The sequence below is a fragment of the Sebastes fasciatus genome, chromosome 7, assembly GCF_043250625.1.
Source record: "Sebastes fasciatus isolate fSebFas1 chromosome 7, fSebFas1.pri, whole genome shotgun sequence".
NCBI lineage: Eukaryota > Metazoa > Chordata > Actinopteri > Perciformes > Sebastidae > Sebastes > Sebastes fasciatus.
In genome coordinates this window covers 8,317,066-8,334,859 of record NC_133801.1, presented here as the reverse complement: position 1 = coordinate 8,334,859, position 17,794 = coordinate 8,317,066, and the positions used below count along the sequence as shown (strand labels likewise).

Genomic DNA, 17,794 nt, shown 5'->3' with positions numbered 1-17,794 from the left:
TAGATCCCCTGAAATGTTACACACTGTTCCTGTAATAGGTGAGATGTGTTTTCATTTTGCTTAATTGGTGTCGGAATCACACAAAAACATTAAACTTCTTTTTATTTACGTAGCTTTCCTTTTAAAATAGTTACTGTGCCGTAATTTTCTGCATGCACCACAAGCTTTACAGGTAGTAAGTAGTGTGTAATGAGGGTTGCAGTCATGCTACAACTCAAAATGCTTTCTACAACACAACTCTTGAATGCTGTGGACCTGCTGGTCTGAGTCCAGAAAATGAGTCAGTTCTGTAAAATGCAGGCCTTTCAGTCCTCTCAAACGCTGCAAATCTGTGTGTGATCATCTCTTCTTACTAGCACAAACTACAAACTCTTGAAGCGTCAAGGCAGCGAGCACTCCATGGGGTCCTGTGAGTCCGGCAGGAGGTGGCAGTTGAAGGGCCAACTGAAGGAGAAGAGATCCAGTGTATGGCTGCATTGCTGCTCGGCGGAGGAGCAGACCGAGCGGCAGGGCTGGAGGACGCCACCCTGAGGGCTGCACTGGGGCAGGAACATCCCGCACACCAGCCTCCGCAAGGGCTCGAAGCACGCCAGCTCCATCAGCACCTGGACGACAAAACAGAGAACAGGAGGAGTGGGCAATTTTAAATGCACAGTTGTGTAGTTGTTAAAAGAAGCTATAGCTGTCAGTTCATGCATTGTTTGTGTGTGTTTGTGCATTTTTGAGGATTCATAAAGCAGCAACAAGAAAATATAGGTAATTCAGGTGAGTTATGAAGGTAGCTGTTACCCGGTACTGTCGCAGGAGGGTGGCAGCTTCTCTCTGATCAGCAATGGACAGCCAGATGTTTGGGAATGAGGTGAGGTTGTAGCTGAGGCCTTGACACATCTCTACCTCTATGGACTCACACGATGAAGCTGAGGGCATGGAGAAAATAAATCTTATTTTACATTTATGTTGTCTAATAGGGCTGACCCGAATGCTTCGAAGCCTCGACCGTTGCCATGGTACTCGACCTCAAAATCAGTATTCAAATGCTTTGTTTTTCTTGTTTTGTTTTTGTTTATATACTAATATGTAATAATAATGTATAAATCCCATAATAGCTCATGAAATAAGGAATGATCCCACAACATTATTCATTATTTATATTTAACATTAATTATTATAAGTCATTCTCAGACAGATATCGCTGTTTGTTTTGTGTGAAATGGGGCAGATGGAAACATAAGACACAAAAACATGTCAGCCTGCCGCGCCGCGAAGTCCAAAAAATTATAATCGGGACATCATATCCAGAACTTCCTGTCTCTAATAGACAAAGGAAATGATGATATAATTGAATTTCAATGCAGAGTTTGCTGGTGACAAACCGTTATTCTGGTAGGGTTTTTTTTTTTTCTTCTAAGTGATTTCAACAGCAAAACTCTGGAAACAAAAACTATTGTATCGGTGACTCTGATCGGGGTCAGAGATAACAGCGACTCACTGAATGGAGGATAGGTGGAGTTGCCACAGCTCTGCTCATCTGCTCCGTCAGGGCAGTCGTTCCATCCGTCACACATCCACTGCTGCTGAAGACACTCCCCTGTACTGCAGGCAAACTGGCTGGGACCACATGTCCCTTTAAATCAAGACAAACACACATGAGAGGGTTATAGAAAGCAGAAATTGGCCACGTAAAGAAGAGCAAACGCAGAGGTATGGGGACAGGAAGAAAGTACTGTAATAGGAAAGACTAAATGACAAAATGAGTCATATAGAAAGAAGGAAGCAAGGAGAAAAGGAAGGAAAGATGGTCTAAAAGAGGTACGATCTGAAGGAAGGAGAGAAACAAAAGAGACAGGAAGTAAAACAAAGGAGAAAATATGGAAAGAAAGAAAAGGATCAGAGGCAAGGGAAATAATCAGTGGTGGAATGTAACTAAGTACATTTACTCAAGTACTTCTACTTTCAGGTGCTTGTACTTTGAGTATTTCCATTTCATGCTACTTTATACTTCTACATTTTGGGAGGAAAATATTTTACTTTTTACTGCACTTCATGTATTTGACAGCTTTAGTAACTTTGCAGATTCAGGTTATCAATACAACATATAAAGCACAATCAACAAATAAATTATGATGTAATATTATGGATTAAGGTACCCAGTAGTATATAACGTAGTTCAAATCAGCCCCATCTTTACCAGTTAAATTGATGTACACATTTAATGCATCACTAATTATAATCTAGTGATATAGTGTATATATATATATGATTCTGAAATGTATCTACACAATGAGTACTTTTACTTTTGGTACTTTAAGTATATTTTAATGCAAATTCTTTTGTACTTTAACCTAAGTAAGATTTTGAATGCTGGACTTTTACTTGTCACAGAGTATTTTTACTCTGTAGTATTGCTACTTTTACTCAAATCAACAATCTCAGTACTTCTTCCACCACTGGAAATAATAAAGGCATTAGTACGTTTGTTTTCTTTATAAAAGCAAGAACTCACTGCCCAGGACAGACACGGCCTGGTAGGTGGCGTTGAAGCCGCTGTCGGCCACTCCCTCATCGGCCACAAACACCACCGTCATGTGGGGGCTGAAGGAGGTCAGGTCCGGAGGGAAGGTGGTGCCACAAAACCTGAGACAAAGGTAGAGGAAACAAAGAGCTGAACACTGCGGTTATATAACCGATATAAAGGAGGACACATATTTGTCCTTATTTACCCTCAACACACGGGATTTAAGGGGAGATTAGATTTTGTCTTTTCAACACATCCTCACTCCCGACTCGTCAAATACCAACGCACGGGGTACCCCTCTTGTGTTACTTTTGGACGGACCAGGGACGGCGTGTCAATATATGCATATACATGCAAATACATGCATAGTGTCCTTTCAAAATAAACTTCTGTTTTCACAGAAGGTTAGGTTTAGGCAACACAACCACTTAGTTAAGGTTAGGAAACGATGTGGTTGACGCTAACTTCACTGACTAGCGACTGACGCGACTCACGTCCACCACCCTTGCCGCCATCCTTTAGCAGACTCTCACGCTATTAATACTGCGTCACTTGTCCCGACCGTCAAATAACATTGCAAACAGTACATTGGAGTTAGTTGAAAGCCCAGTTCGTCACATATAGCCGCTAAAGGCTGTCTCCGTGCTCCATTCTCCCTACCAAATGGCGGTATTTGACAAGTTAGGTGTGAAAATGAGTTGCTTCTTTCAGACTAGTTGAAAGAAAACATCCAAAATACACATTTCTATTTGTATCTGTAGATTTCTCCTAAATTCACCAAAAGTTAGCAATAGATAATGCTTCATTTGCATATTAAACATAACCTTTCAGAAAACTTCTAATACAAAAAGTAATTGTTGTAATGTAGGTAATCAACTGGGGAAGTTTCATGGTGATACCTATTAGTTTACTATTCATCTGTAGTGTCTTGCCAAATGTATGTAATTTTACAATTCTCAAAATGAGTTTTTTCTCAGACTCTGAGCCAGAAATCTCGACTTCAGTAGCACTTACATACACCAAACTTTCCAGTTTCATTCCTATCTATATTCTGAAGGTATTTACATAGGGGTTTGTTCATATATCATTCATAGCCTGATTTATACAACATTTTATTCCTAAAAGCATAGCAAAAATTGTTTTTTTTATGGCTGTTGACAGTATTTTCAGATTTATGGAGTGATAAAAAGACATATCCAAAATCCCCCTCTGTTAAACCTTTGATTCTAATATGTCAACAACATGAAACAGGTACTGGTACTGTCCAGGTGGCTGAACATATCAGAGCTGGGTAGGGTCCCCCCCTGGTGGTGCGTCTCACCTTCCCAGCACTCTTCCAGCTCCAATACTGACACCGTCGTGCACCTCCACGTAGTCAAACTCGCACACATCCTGAGTCTCCAGGCTGAAGTTCCTGAAGCTCAGCGTGACGACGTGACCCTCTTCAACAGATATATACCATATGCACAACTGACGGGAAACAGAAGAACACCAGATTAGTGACGTATAAGCCTTTGGAGTGTGTTGGTCAGTCCAAAGTGGTTCAAAATGTACCTGCTGGTGAGGGTACGGTTTGGGGTGGTTTGGACTTGACAGGTATCCATACGGCCCAGTCTTCTGCCCACCACAGTCTTTGAACAAAACAGAGTGGAAACAGTGTCCATGAGTTCACTCTTGTGTCCTTTTCAAGTGTGTTTAACTTCTGTTTCTGCTCTCACCTTTGTGTTTATGGCTGCAGTTTGCCTCGTCTGTTTGGTCATGGCAGTTTGGATGACCGTCACACACAGACACAGGCAGCAGACAGCGACCACTGTCACACATAAACTCTTCTCTGGAGCAGCTCTCTGAGAAAACACACAGTAGATACATGCACATGAATGCAAATGAGAGAAAGAGTGTGAGTATTTGCAGATGCACACACGCAAACTCTGCTGACTGTGTCCAGGCAGTATGGCCCTGTACTGTGCAGTGAAGCCGCTGCCTGCGATGCTGGCATCAGAGCGGAAGGTGACCCACACCGTGCTGCTGTTTGTGTTGATGGTTGGTGGTGCTACGTTGCCACAGAACCTGCAGGAGAGAAGAACAGACCTTTTAATATTTTAATAATCTGTTTTTCTCTCTCCATATTACAGCTTTGGAGTCGCCATTGGAGTCTGAACTTCGCTCTGTAAATTCCTAAAAGGATTTGTGAGCCAGTTTAGAATTTCATGAATCGCGTTACGACACTTTCCAAGAATTGAAGTAACCTAAAGGTCAAAGTTTCAACATGTGTTGAAACTTTTCCAAGAAGCCTTCAGTACCTGGAAGCACACTACTGTTATACACGGACCTTTAGCACCATCTACCAACAATTTAAGGTAATGACATGAACCAGAGAATGTAACTTTCGGACTTAAAATTACTTATTAATCTGGGAGAACCATAATGTCTTAGCCCCTATTACTGAAAGTGTGGTCTTATTTTTTAATTTAGATTCAAGGAAGTTGATAACTTGATAAAATGGTTGTCTTATGGGTGAATATCATATTCACAAAGCCAGATTTCTTCAGCTTCTTCCCCAAATTTTTTTTTTATTTTGTCATTGTATGATTCTGTCTGTAAATTATTTTAAAACAAAAAATCTTTAAAGATATCGTAACATCTTGAAAGCCATTATGGACAACAGTGCCAGATGATTTTTTTTCTTCTCTTTTTTGCAATATGGACTATTAACTTTTTAAGATGTTTTTTTGTTTTGTCTTTTGTGTGTAATGTGTATATTTGATTTATATTATTAATATTATTTATTATTAAATAATTTAATATTTTTATTTATTGTTTTGCAATATGGATTATTCAATTTTTAAGATGTGTTTGTGGAGTTTTTCTTTTCTTTTTTCTTTTTAAAATCTTTACATTTAATTTATGTCAATATTATTAAATTATTTATTTATTTTCCCCCCAATACTTCCTGTACTATTGCATTATATTGTATAATGCAGTGGTTCCCAACCCCTTTTTCTATCATTGAGTAAACTGACGACCCCTGGCTAAGTGACATATTTCATGGGTATTTCATATTATATTAAATGCATAACAATAACATTACAGAAACACTGATAAACTGTACAGTTTACAATAATGAACACAATAACTGCAGGAAGTTTATTTAAAATGAGTGATGTGGATGAATTTTGATTATTTCCTGTGATTATTGCAGCATTAGAGATGAGTTTCCTGTTATTTTTAGGAACTTTAAATTCAATTCTCTGTCTGTATTATGTATTTTTTTATTTTTGTTTATAGCAATCATTCTTACTTAGTAGGATTCTTTTTTCTACAAATTCAGTATTTTTTTTTCTCCCTGATGCTTGGCCATTGTTCTATCAGCTCTTTGGTTGTTTTAACTGTGCACTTTTCTAATGCAAGACGAGGCTGTTTAGCAGAGAGGGAAGGCTCTGTAAATATAACTTGTGTTCAGGTCTTCATCGTGCCCTTATCCTCTTAAATAATAATCCAAACTTTAAAAATAACAATTTCATTTGGTTTTCTTCACAGAAATTAATGAAATGCTGAGACATAGGCCAACTGTATATTTTTAAAAAACACCTGGCATCCCTCTGTGAAGCTTTGGCGATCTCTAGTGGGGGTCGGGGACCACCAACTTGGTAACCAGTGGTCTAGTGTGCTGTAATATTACTGTGTTGGTAATAAAGTATGGGAAAAAAAGTTGGATAATTGAAATAAACTAGAATGTTCCTTTAGGGATAGCATAGACTGAATAGTTTTGCATAAATGAGACAAGCATATTGGTCAATTTGAGCTTTGAATTTCAGGTTTGTGCCATTTTCATACACTCAAATGTGTATTTGCCAGAACAAACATCCAAACTTTGCCTCTGCGTCAATAGTTAAGTCCACAAAACGCTTGTACAACTTGGGTTAGGTATTTTTTGTATAAATAGGGAGTGCAAAGTTCCAGGTATTCTTACAACATAAGCTTTTAAAAGAGAGCACAAGGTATTAAAATAACATCTGATTAGAAACTACGCTCTTGTGTCTGGGGTGTAAACTGAGATAGCAGTGGGGGACCAACCTGGTGGCCACAGAGCTCTGCTCTATCTGCTCCCGCACCTCCAGCCAGTCAAACAGACAGGGAGACGGGCCCTCTACGGCCAGAGAGGAGACGTGGATCTGGACCAGGGAGGGGGGCGGGACTCGGATGACCCACACACACAGCAAGTTGGGGGGGTAGGAGCCGGGGTGGTTTGGAGAGCTGAAACTGCCCTCTGAGTCAGTCAACACCCCTCCACAACCTGAGAGACAGAAATGAAAGAGCTTCTAGAAAAAGATATCATGACATATTGGGTTAGGATGGACATAAATTGCACATTTTGCATATTAAATTACAATATAAAAGTCCACTTTGCTTGAATCTCTTACGTGTTTCAGATGGTTGGATCCTAGCGGGCTGTGGTGTGGATGTACTTTCCTGTTGACTTCTGTTGGCAGAGATTGTGGGTACAGTATGGGACGCTCCATCTCCTGCATTCAGCTGGTCTGGAGAGCTGGTGGGCAGCAACTGATCCTCCACTGCCTGGCCCTTTATCTCTGGAAACATGACAGGGAGACTAATCAGAGAAGAGGCTTATTCTAGATAGGAAAACAGGCCAGTATTGGTAAAATCATAATACTTAAGAGCACATATAGAAACAGCTGTAAGTATGCAATCTGCATTTATAAAATCACTTGATCTGTAACAAGGCCTTTAAATTGATTTATTTTTCATAGTGATGACTGATCTGAGGTGCAGCAGCGACTCACGTGTGAGGATGAGGGCCAGCGCCAGTCCGAGGGCCGTTAACAGGAGCAGGGCAGCAGCAGAGATCACCACAACCCCCCAGCCGCAACCTGGACCCCGAAGACGCATCACGCACACCCCAAACAGACCCAACCCTAGACCTGAAAAACAGAGCACACGTACACATGTGAGTTTGTGACAGGTCAAAGGAGATCTTGATTGCTACCAAAGTTCAAATACTATACATGATTTTATCTTTGTGGTTTATTTAAATTTGTTTGCATGTTATTCTTCTTCCCCCCTTTTGTTTAACACCTAATAGGTATTAACTGAAAACAGTACCATATATTTATGGGTGTACATACTGTATTTTAGTAAACTAAAGCGAAAACACGATCAAATCAAATTATACAATGGTCGTATTTTGTCCGGTTGCAAAGTCCAGTAGTTTATTTAATAGTTTGGTATTATTATGTATGTGACAGATGAGCGTTGCTGGCATGGTGGAAAGTTTTCTCTAAGCAGTCTTCTTTAATTTTAGATTTTATACTAGACGAGGATGAAAAACTTATTTATTCCTTTAATGCATCTCTATTGTAATCTCCATGGTAATATAGTTTATTTTACTTACAAAGGATTCATATTCCCTAGTTTCTTACCTTTCAAAGAAGACCAGATATGTGCATATAAGCCTCATGGTTGAGGAGCTAGTCCTGATTCATTTTGGTTATTTATTTATTTTTTTCCAAGGGAAAGGGCTCCCAGGGCTTAATAGGTTAAAGATGTTTTATTGCCCTTCCAAAAATTTGATCAAAATCAAAACAGCAGAAGCCAAAAGAGCCAAAGACTTTTAGTCCCTAGTATGGATGAAACTACATTTCCCATAATGCAACGTTGTAGTGTCTTTCATAGGCTCTCCCTGCCTGCCATGTCTTTCAGATTATACACCTCCATTTTTTAATACAGGCTTTCTTTTATGCATTTAGTATCCAAGCCCAAGGTGAGATAACCCTGATGACATCACTGTGACATCATCAGGGTTATTTTCTCTTAACATTGGTGCATTGTGACTAATCCTTGGTTACCATAACAACCATGTTTTACACACACATCTTTACTAGGGCTATTCTTCAAGAGAATTAAAGCCAGCAGAGTCTAAGTGATGCAACCATGTTACTAATCCAATGCACACATACACAGTCTAATACAGTTCAGATTTAGTCACAGAATGCAGCATGCTGATTGGCCGACTCACCAGCTGCTGGCGGTTTGATTGGTTCGGGGGTGGACGAGGACGTCCTGAATCCCTCCACCCGCTCCTCTCGCTCCCCCTCCAGCTCAAAGGCAGGGTTGCAGAACACATTCTGCAGAGAGCAGGACAGAAAGATATGGAAATTAAACTAGGCCAATCAATTAAAAATAACTTCGTACAATTACAGACAAAAGATTTATACAAGTTCATACAAAGTGAGACTTTAAGATATCGTATTCTTACTATTTCAGTTTAATTCATAAGCAATGAAACACCTTTACTTATTTGAACAAGCTCAGGGGTTTTGCTGCCACAGCTTTGCTTGGTCTGGTATGACCAGTAGTTTGGGGTTAGCAAACTTTAGATAGATATTAATCACTGTATAACGGACATTACTTGGTCAGTTTGCTAACTTAGCTTTCTGTTTATGGTCCCATTCCACTCGCTCTCTCGGTCACCTAAAGATGTATAGACCTGCAACAGCTGAGTTTTTTGGCCACTTGAGGCATCGGAAACTTATGGACTCATTGGGAGCCTTTCTATCAAAGAATGTATATTGCCAAGAAGTGAAAGTGAATTGTTCGTTCCATTGCAACATCAGCACCCAGCAGCAAACCTACGCTAACGCTTTTTTGGACTGAAAGCGACTACCGGACGGCAGTGAAACGTTCGCCTAAAAAGTGCTGTACAAAAGTAAAACCAAATTACTTCTATTTGATTGTCATATTCTATCAAAATGGCCTGTGTTGAACAATGAAATATATAAATATAATAAGCGTATTTGGTTAAAAATTGCGGCAGCGGCTGTTGTCAAAAAAACACAGGAGTTTTGTCTCTTTGCTTCCATACTCTGGGTTTCTATTGCCTCCACGTGACTCTCATGGCGACAGCTGAGCCGGCGGCTCGTAGCTGTAGCTAACGGTGCTAACGGTGTTAACCTGAGGGGGATCGGAGGGTAGGTGCTACGCTTCCACAACGGTTATCAGCTGTAACCGCTGTATGAGAGCAGTACAGGTGGCTGTGAGCTAGCCAGCGGCCAGCCCTGCTATGTAAACAAAGCATGGAGTAGCTCGGATTACAACACACACAGAGGGAGAGTGACTTCATTCTCTGCTCAGGTAGACATTACTCCACTATAGCTTTATATAGCAAGTATTTGTTTGCTGCCATATTAATGGTCTGAATGTCGTATAGAGAGACTGTAGGCTATGAGTTGATATGGCGAACTTGGTAGCAAACCGTTGCTTAGTTATGCATCAAGAAGTTGCAGAGCTAGTTGCTCACTGAGTCATGTCTGCTGTTTAGTGCTGAGCAAGTTGTGTACAGCGGGTTTTTACAGCTTTTTCTCTGAAAACAGTTGACTGCTGCAGCCGAAAACTACACCAGTGAACCTAAACAAGTTGTGGTGGGCCGATATGAGCAGAAACTCACTACACAGTAAAGCCAAGCGAGCTGCAGATTCAGGTAATAATTCTGACATCTTTCACATTGTGGTTTGATAAATTGTTATTGTACAAACATTGATTAGCTGCTGCAAGACAATAACTGTGAATTGTACACAAATAGAACTGACATAGCAGGGTTTCATGTCCACAAGGCTTGAAATTATTTATTAAGTAATTAAAAATGTCTGAAAAAAAGCGAAAGGGATGAAGAATAGTCCAAAAAATGTCAGAAAAAAGTCTGAAAAATTTCCAAAAAATAGTCTGGATAATATACAAAAAATGTTCAAAATATGTCTAAAAAATGTCTAAAAAAAGTCTGAAAATTGTCCAAAAAAAGTGCAAAAGAACACTGCCCACTCAAAATAAAGCCAGTTATTAAAAAAAAAAAAAGTCAGTTTATTAGATGAACACAATGGGTTATAAATAGGGTCCAGTTTGCAATACAAGTTGACCAAACTGACCTTTCTTTCCTACAACACACCACTTTAATTAACCACCATCATCGATCTCATCATCATCACTCACCTTATAAATATCTGAGGAGTCTGAGTACACTGCAACTTGGCTGAGGTCAGACATCTTTAGTCCGCTGTCACTCTTTCAGTGCTCCTCTTCTTGTGGTAAATACGTCAGTGGTGACATCTTGAAGAGGATTGTTTCTACATGAGGAGAATGTTAAAGATGTTTTCCTGGGTTTTCTTAACATTGTGTTGGTCCTACATTAAACTTCCACTGAGGTGCAGTAAGTTTACGGCCTTCAGTCCTCCAGCGTTGCAGAGCTCTTTGTTAGACATCCATCAACGTAATCCAGATAAAAATAATAAAATTTCCAAACGCCAGTATTAAAAAATATCCATGTTTGCTGCAATTTTTCGGCCTTTTGTCTGTGTATGCAGCATCAACCTGTATTTCTCTTGTTTTTTTGATGGTGTGTGAGTAGTTACAAAAGAGTTTTAGAAACTCCTTCACAGTGTTGAACAAAGCCGAGTCAGCTGAGAGGACTGAGCTCCTCCTCGGAGGAGGAGGGAGGATGGAGAAGGGGTGAGGGTGGAGGTGGAGGTGGGGGTCCCTGTTAAATCTCTATAATCCCCATAATGATCTTTTAAGCTCCTAAAATGTTTTATTCACACGCACGTTTGCATGCCTAAACCTGAGCAAGCAGGTGCACAAATACAAATACACATGAGCTCTACACAGCTTTTTAAACCCCAAAACATTGGCACAGAGACAGTCTGAGTCTTTTAGTAATACTTCTGGGTAATTAAGCATCTAAACAACAACAGTGCTGGTGTGGATGGTGGCTAGTAGCAACAAGTGCTAAAGAGATTGTGAGATTTGAAATTGCATTTGCTGCCCAAAGCTGGGTCGTGGCATTGCAGTTGAGTGTCCTAATAGATTTTAATTTAAAAGCTTTGGAGGAGCTTTAATGAGGCTTTAAATGTAAAAATGTCACCAAAGACTTTACAGAATAATAAAACAAGAGAAGCTAGTGCAACTAAAAACGAAAGTAACAGCTCAAATCTGTTCTTCCCTAAATTGCTCAATCCCTCCTTCCCTGTTTGGTGCTGCTGTGTTAATGGGTAATCGGTCATCAAATAAAGCATCTGGCTGCAGGTCGATACGGACACTCTCGCTGTGGTTTCTGTCACTCAAAGACACAAATACCACTGATACAGAGTCTAATCATGTATGTCAAGCCCATACTATGGATCCTACTCGTCACCTCTGTCCAGGAGGGTGAGCATTTCAGTTTTGTGTTGCATTTACTGTACATTTAAGTATGATTTATGACGTATTTGTATGGATCCAATGTCTGTGTTGACACATGTTTATCACCAACACTTTAACCGTTTGTGCTCCAGTGTCCCTGCAGGAGTCAGAGTTTAATTATGGAGAAGAAGAAACGTACGAGGATCCACAACCTCTGAACTGCTCAACCACAGAGAGCATCAAAGGTGGACATGTCACCTACTCACAGGTACAAATAATGAAGTGAATTGTCAATTGATCATTTTTTAAAAAAAGCACTAAACATTCTGTGGTCCCAGCTTCTCCAAAATGAGTATTTGCTGCTTTGCTCTCTTTTATTATTTTAAATTGAATATCTTTTTGTTTTTGGTCAAACAAAACAAATATTTGACGACATCACCATTTTTGACTTTTGCAATCAATCAAACTTTATTTATATAGCAAAAGTTACACATCATATGCAACTCCAAGTGCTGAACATTAAGAGTTAAAAAGAACACAAGTTTAATAAATAAGTAAAAACATTTAAAATGAATATAGACATTTAAATTAGTAAAATAAAGTATCGAATAATAAAACTAGTAACTCATTGCATGGGTGGAATGAGTATAAAATGCAAGTCTCCTTCAAAAATAATCCAAGGCACACTGTAGGGTTTGTGCAAAATTAAAATGCCTTTATTTTACATGGCAATAATTATTTAAAATGACCAACGTGTTGCGACTTAAGACTAAAAAAGGCTAAAATAATTAGGCATTTTAATTTTGCACAAACCCTACAGTGTGTCTTGGATTGTTTTTGAAGGAGACTTGCATTTTGTAATTTTTTTAGACCATATTCCACCCATGCAATAAGCCGTTCAAAAAAAGATTGAACTGCAAAAAAAGAGGTGACTATAGGTGCTCAACCGGCCAGGAGTACAGGCAGGGACAGAAAACAGGAAAAATGGAGTTAAAAAAATAATAATAATATGTTAGAAACAATGACTAAATGTATTTCATGCAAGTAAAAGTGAGGCACAACACTGAATTAGGAGGCTCATTTTCTGATCGTGATAAAAAAAGGAACTAGAAGGTCTGGAAAGTGAAACAAATCTCTTTACTGGAAAAGTTCATGTTACTTAATTTATCTCACAAAGTAAACATGTGTTTCCTGCACAGGGAGGGCTGGAGGGCAGCATGCTGACCTATCACTGCGGCCCGGGCCGATACCCGTCCCCGGTCAGCTACAGGCTCTGCAGCGCTGATGGGGAGTGGTCGCTCATGAGACTAAGCAGTGGCAGACAGGTGTCACGTGCCACATGCAAAGGTGATGATGCAATCAAGCTCATACTGTAGTACACAAAAGGAGTTTTCTCTCATCCTTCCCTCCTCTTCTCTGTCTACCCACCTCTCTCCCGCTCCCAGATGTGTTGTGTCCGGCTCAGCTCCAGCTAGACCACGGTGACTACTGGCCCAGGGACCAGTGGTTCCGTGATGGGACGACGCAGAGCTTCTCCTGCCAGGAAGGGTTCACCCTGTACGGGTCAGCCCAGAGGAACTGCACCCTCTCTGGGGAGTGGACAGGAACCACTCCCGTCTGTGACAACCATGGTGAGGATGGATGACATTACTAACCTTGATCATGATAAAGCATAAACCATGTGTATGACTAGATTAAGTACGATACATGGCTATATTTCCCCCTCTTCCATCGGTGCAATAGAGAATATCCACTTACATGAGGCCCTGAGTCCAGTTCATCAGGTATATTAGAGCCTATGGTACAGTGAGCGAGCACTGACTAAGCTCATACTTACTGAGGTTTACATTGTAAAGCAGCTTTTGATGAATGCATATAAATGATCCCTGTAAACAGATTTCATAGAGTAGTTTACTGACACAAAACAGGTCAATAACCAAATTTTGCTTTTACTCTTCTTAACCCTTAAGGATTAGACAATTGAAAAATAAATATATATTTAATTTAATTAACCCTAAGAGACCCACATAGACCCATTTTTGTCTTTTTTGGGGGGTATAGCAGGGGGAGATAGCAGGTCAACAGTAGATGTCACATAGAGGTGGTGTACATCATCTGAAAGCTGGGAACCTGAAGATTAATTTGAGATGCAGCTCAGCACTGTGTTCAACTTGTTGTTCTAGTCAGAATTCAGAATTCAGAATAAAAAAATAATAATAAATTGTGAATGTGTAAAAGGGTTTAGAACATTATGATGGAAGTATATGATGGTCATTCCCATGCTCTACTATGTATCATAAGTTGTTGCAGCAATTTTGGGTTGATACCATTTGTTACAGATTTGGTGCTAAATTTAACCATTTTTTACCACTCGAGAATTGATAAAAAATATCAATAATCCCTCCAAAATACCACATTAAGACACCAAGACCTTGAGGAACACCCTAGAAAAAGCCATGCTGTGATTTGGTATCAAAAACTTTTGATATTTGGAGATTTCTGCAAGAATTGCAATTTTCGAGGATTGGATGGCGAGCACCTCTGTTCTGGAAACTGCTCAGAAACCCCCTTATTGTCAATCTACATAGGAAAGCCATCCATCCTCTGAATGCCCTAGGTCTCTAGTTTGTGGTTATAAAGTTTCATGAGGCTGTGATTATCCTAGAGGTCACAACAGGTCATTCTATACAGTGAGGTCAAGTTTCAAAAAGTGGTCTCACTATATGAAATGGCTACTATCGGGACCAACAAGTGAATACAGAACCCGCTGCAGCCTCTTAAAAGCAATAATGTCGGCCGGCGATCCCGCGGGTCTCACAGTATTAACTTTACAATTCAGTGTTTTAAGACCTATGCTTACGTTTTTGATGTCTTAGTACTAGCATACAGTACATAATCTTTCACAAATAAAGTAATAAAGTTATATCCTGCTCATTTACATGTATATGCACCAACACTTTTACCCTTTTAAATTTTTTTTGTAAATCTCAAAAATAAAACTATTGCCCCTCTGCAGCTGACGACTGTAGTGACCCCGGGATCCCAGCGGGGGCCCAGAGGACTGCAGGCCGGTTTCACACAGGGGAGAAGGTGATCTACCGGTGCCAGGCTGGTCTGAATCTACTTGGGTCGGCTGAAAGGGTTTGCCTGGAGAACAGGGAGTGGAGCGGTACAACACCACGGTGCCAAGGTGCAGCAGAGTGGCGGTTTTTATACATACAATAAGTGCACAGTTGTATGTACAGTTTTAGATTTAGGTGTTTTCATGATAAAACTTGCATGATATCTTTGCGCTCTACTGCAGGCCCGCATACCTTTGACTCCCCCGACGTTGTGGCAACAGCCATGGCGGGGTCACTTGCAGGAGTCATGGATGTACTCTCACCAGACTCCAAAAAGAAAGGTGGGTATAACTTTCTAGCTGTGCCTTCAAGATTTTGACATTTTAACAGTGCATAGACAATGTGACATTTTAAGTGCATGTGCATAAATTTAAAGTGGAGACTCGCTGAATTCAACTGCAATTAAACAAAAGTACTTTGTGTGTGTGTGTGTGTGTGTGTAAGATGCCAGAAAGTCCTTTGGCCGAACCTTCCGTGTGGCTGAAGGCAGTCGTATGAATGTCTACATTTTACTGGACACATCAGGAAGCATCAAAAAGAAGGACTTTGATTTATCCAGAAAAGCCACCATTGCTCTTATCAGAAAGGTCTGTGCCAAATGAGCTTACTTGATTTAACAGGAGACATTGGTGTATTAGTTTGTCTTCCTATCTCAGTGGGTGTGAAACATACATGTCTTCCTTATTTTCCTTCTAGCTGGACAGCTACGAGGTTCAGCTGAAGTTCCACGTGTTGTCATTTGCCAGCAAGGCTATAGACATCTTGGACATCAGAGACTCGGATAGAAGTAGTAGCATCGACGACATCATCCACAATCTGGAGGAGTTCAACTGCAGCAGTAGGGCTGGGCTTGTTATCACTTCATTCACTCACAGCATTCATTTATGTAATGATCTTTTTATCTCCTGCAGTGTGATATTCTCAAGTAGGCCTGAATAAGTACAATAGTCTACAACCATGATGCACCAATGTGTTGTTTAATAGTTAAAAGGGTCCATTATTACGTTTTATTTCGGTTTTCACATCATTCTGTAGATTCCCAGTGGTGTTCCTTATGTATTCAAAGCCGAGTATTCATACAACCCCACTTCAAAAAATCCAAACTAACCCTCTGTTATTACTTAGCACAGCTAACTGTGACTCAGCTAACTCATATTATTCATATCCTTATTGATTAGCTTCAATTAGCTACACTTTGGTAACCTACGTCACTGCTTATTGCCATGGCTGAGTGGGAGTTTCCATTTGAAAAAAATGGAACAGAACGCAGATGGACCTGCCCTTTAATTAAATTATTTATCAATTTATTTATTTCAGTTGTCTAATCTTTTGCATCTGTTCATCTGCAGGCCACGGGAGTAAGACGGGCACCAACCTCCACGCTGCCCTGTACCGTGTCAGCGAGATGATCAACTTCTTTAAGCAACACAGCGTCAGGAACCATTTTAATGAGACTCAGAACATCATCATCATAGAAACAGACGGTAAAGACACACACACATCTCACAAACTCATGCTGATACTCATGCCTTACCGGGCTACACCAAAACCTTAATATTAATTGACTCATTTACTTATTTATTTTTACATTATTATTATCATTATTATTATTATTATTATTAATATTAATAATTTGTTTTTTTTATATTATTACTATTTTTTTTTAAAATCTTTTCCTTACTATTATTATTATTATTATTATTATTATTATTATTATTATTAATAATAATAATAATACAACATTTTATATCATTACTATTTCTTTTTTATCTTTTCCTTACTATTATTATTATATTATTATTATTATTCTTATTATTAATAATAAGAATAATAAGAATAAGAATAATAAGAATAAGAATAATAAGAATAAGAATAATAATTTGTTTTTTATATTAATACTATTTCTTTTTTTTATCTTTTCTTTACTATTATTATTATAATTTTGATTATTATTATTATTATTATTATTATTAATAATAATAATAATTAATATTAATATTATTATTATTATATTATTATTTATGTAGTTATTGAACTTACTTAGCAACGTTTTCAACAATTATCAACATTTCCATTTATTTATTTATTTCTCCTCCTCCTCTTTCTCTTCCTTCTTCTCGAACATACCTGCACAATCCTCTGATCACAGTTGTACACATAATAGTACATGACACACTTACACAACACATTTTCATACATGCACACAAACACTTACTCACTAAAAAAAAAAAAAATCAGAAATCCGTACCATATTCAAATCATAACATCTGTTTCATACGTCTTATATTAATGTCTGTATATTTCGTGTTACACCTCTGTCTGTGTAATTTGTCACCTCTTTGTACTATGTCATACTGAATTAAAAAAAAAAAAAACTCATGCTGAAAAAACATGATAAGAAGAGCCTCATGCTGCAGGGTGTACTGTACTGTAGACGTTCATTCCCTCTTCATGTCTTTCTGCCTGCAGGTTACTCCAACGTAGGCATAAAGCCTGAGATTGCCCTCAATCAGATCCGCAATCTGCTGGGCTACCACGACACACGGACACAAGATCACACAGATGAAACAATGCTGGGTATCAAGATACAAAAAAGATTTAATTAAATGTTTTAATACACCATGTACCGTATATATTCAGCTACTCTACTTGCACTTGAGAATTACTTTCACTAAGTGCAATAGTAAATTAGGCGTGCAGAGTTATGTATGTATACAGTATGAGTATATTTGTGTGTGTTTGCAGATGTCTATGTGTTTGGTATTGGCGACCAAGTGAACAAAGATCAGTTGAACTTGTTGGCCTCAAAGAAACGTGGTGAGCACCATGTTTTCATTGTGGAAAACTACGAAACACTGGGCAAGGTGTTCAACAGCATCATTAGTAAGTAGGAGATCTCTCTTGGCTCTGAGGCATAAAACCACGCGTGTTTTCTGATTTCAGCTGTCAATACGTCTGCAGAAGATTTAAT

The 17,794-nt window shown here is 39.1% G+C and overlaps 2 protein-coding genes across 2 annotated transcripts in view; one reads left to right on the top strand and one right to left on the bottom strand.

Annotated features, from left to right (window-relative positions):
• Positions 1–85: 85 nt before the first annotated feature.
• mfrp (membrane frizzled-related protein) lies at positions 86–10,585 on the bottom strand. The gene is made up of 13 exons (XM_074641381.1): positions 10,517–10,585; positions 8,550–8,658; positions 7,318–7,455; positions 6,937–7,104; positions 6,590–6,809; positions 4,452–4,582; positions 4,234–4,359; positions 4,070–4,146; positions 3,837–3,985; positions 2,504–2,634; positions 1,490–1,624; positions 790–917; positions 86–605 (listed from the first exon to the last, which is right to left on the bottom strand). Exons 1-13 carry the CDS (start codon positions 10,568–10,570, stop codon positions 381–383), a joined length of 1,791 nt encoding a protein of 596 aa, XP_074497482.1. The 5' UTR covers positions 10,571–10,585; the 3' UTR covers positions 86–380.
• Positions 10,586–11,568: 983 nt separating this feature from the next.
• Positions 11,569–17,794, top strand: part of LOC141771284 (complement C2) — a 10,596-nt gene continuing 4,370 nt past the window's right edge. Inside the window, exons 1-11 of the mRNA XM_074641363.1 lie at positions 11,569–11,728; positions 11,854–11,969; positions 12,901–13,048; positions 13,147–13,332; positions 14,718–14,891; positions 15,006–15,104; positions 15,268–15,410; positions 15,520–15,661; positions 16,173–16,307; positions 17,293–17,400; positions 17,569–17,706. Coding sequence (XP_074497464.1) covers positions 11,677–11,728; positions 11,854–11,969; positions 12,901–13,048; positions 13,147–13,332; positions 14,718–14,891; positions 15,006–15,104; positions 15,268–15,410; positions 15,520–15,661; positions 16,173–16,307; positions 17,293–17,400; positions 17,569–17,706 — 1,441 coding nt within the window. The 5' untranslated portion in view covers positions 11,569–11,676. The remainder of the gene's footprint in view (positions 11,729–11,853; positions 11,970–12,900; positions 13,049–13,146; positions 13,333–14,717; positions 14,892–15,005; positions 15,105–15,267; positions 15,411–15,519; positions 15,662–16,172; positions 16,308–17,292; positions 17,401–17,568; positions 17,707–17,794) is intronic.

Coding starts and splice junctions, on each gene's coding strand:
- mfrp (XM_074641381.1), bottom strand. CDS start 10,570: ATGTCTGACCTCAGCCAAGTTGCAGTGTACTCAGACTCCTCAGATATT. Junction 6,810..6,936: donor GATCCAACCATCTGAAACAC/GTAAGAGATTCA, acceptor TCTGTCTCTCAG/GTTGTGGAGGGGTGTTGACT. Junction 3,986..4,069: donor AACCGTACCCTCACCAGCAG/GTACATTTTGAA, acceptor GTTTCCCGTCAG/TTGTGCATATGGTATATATC.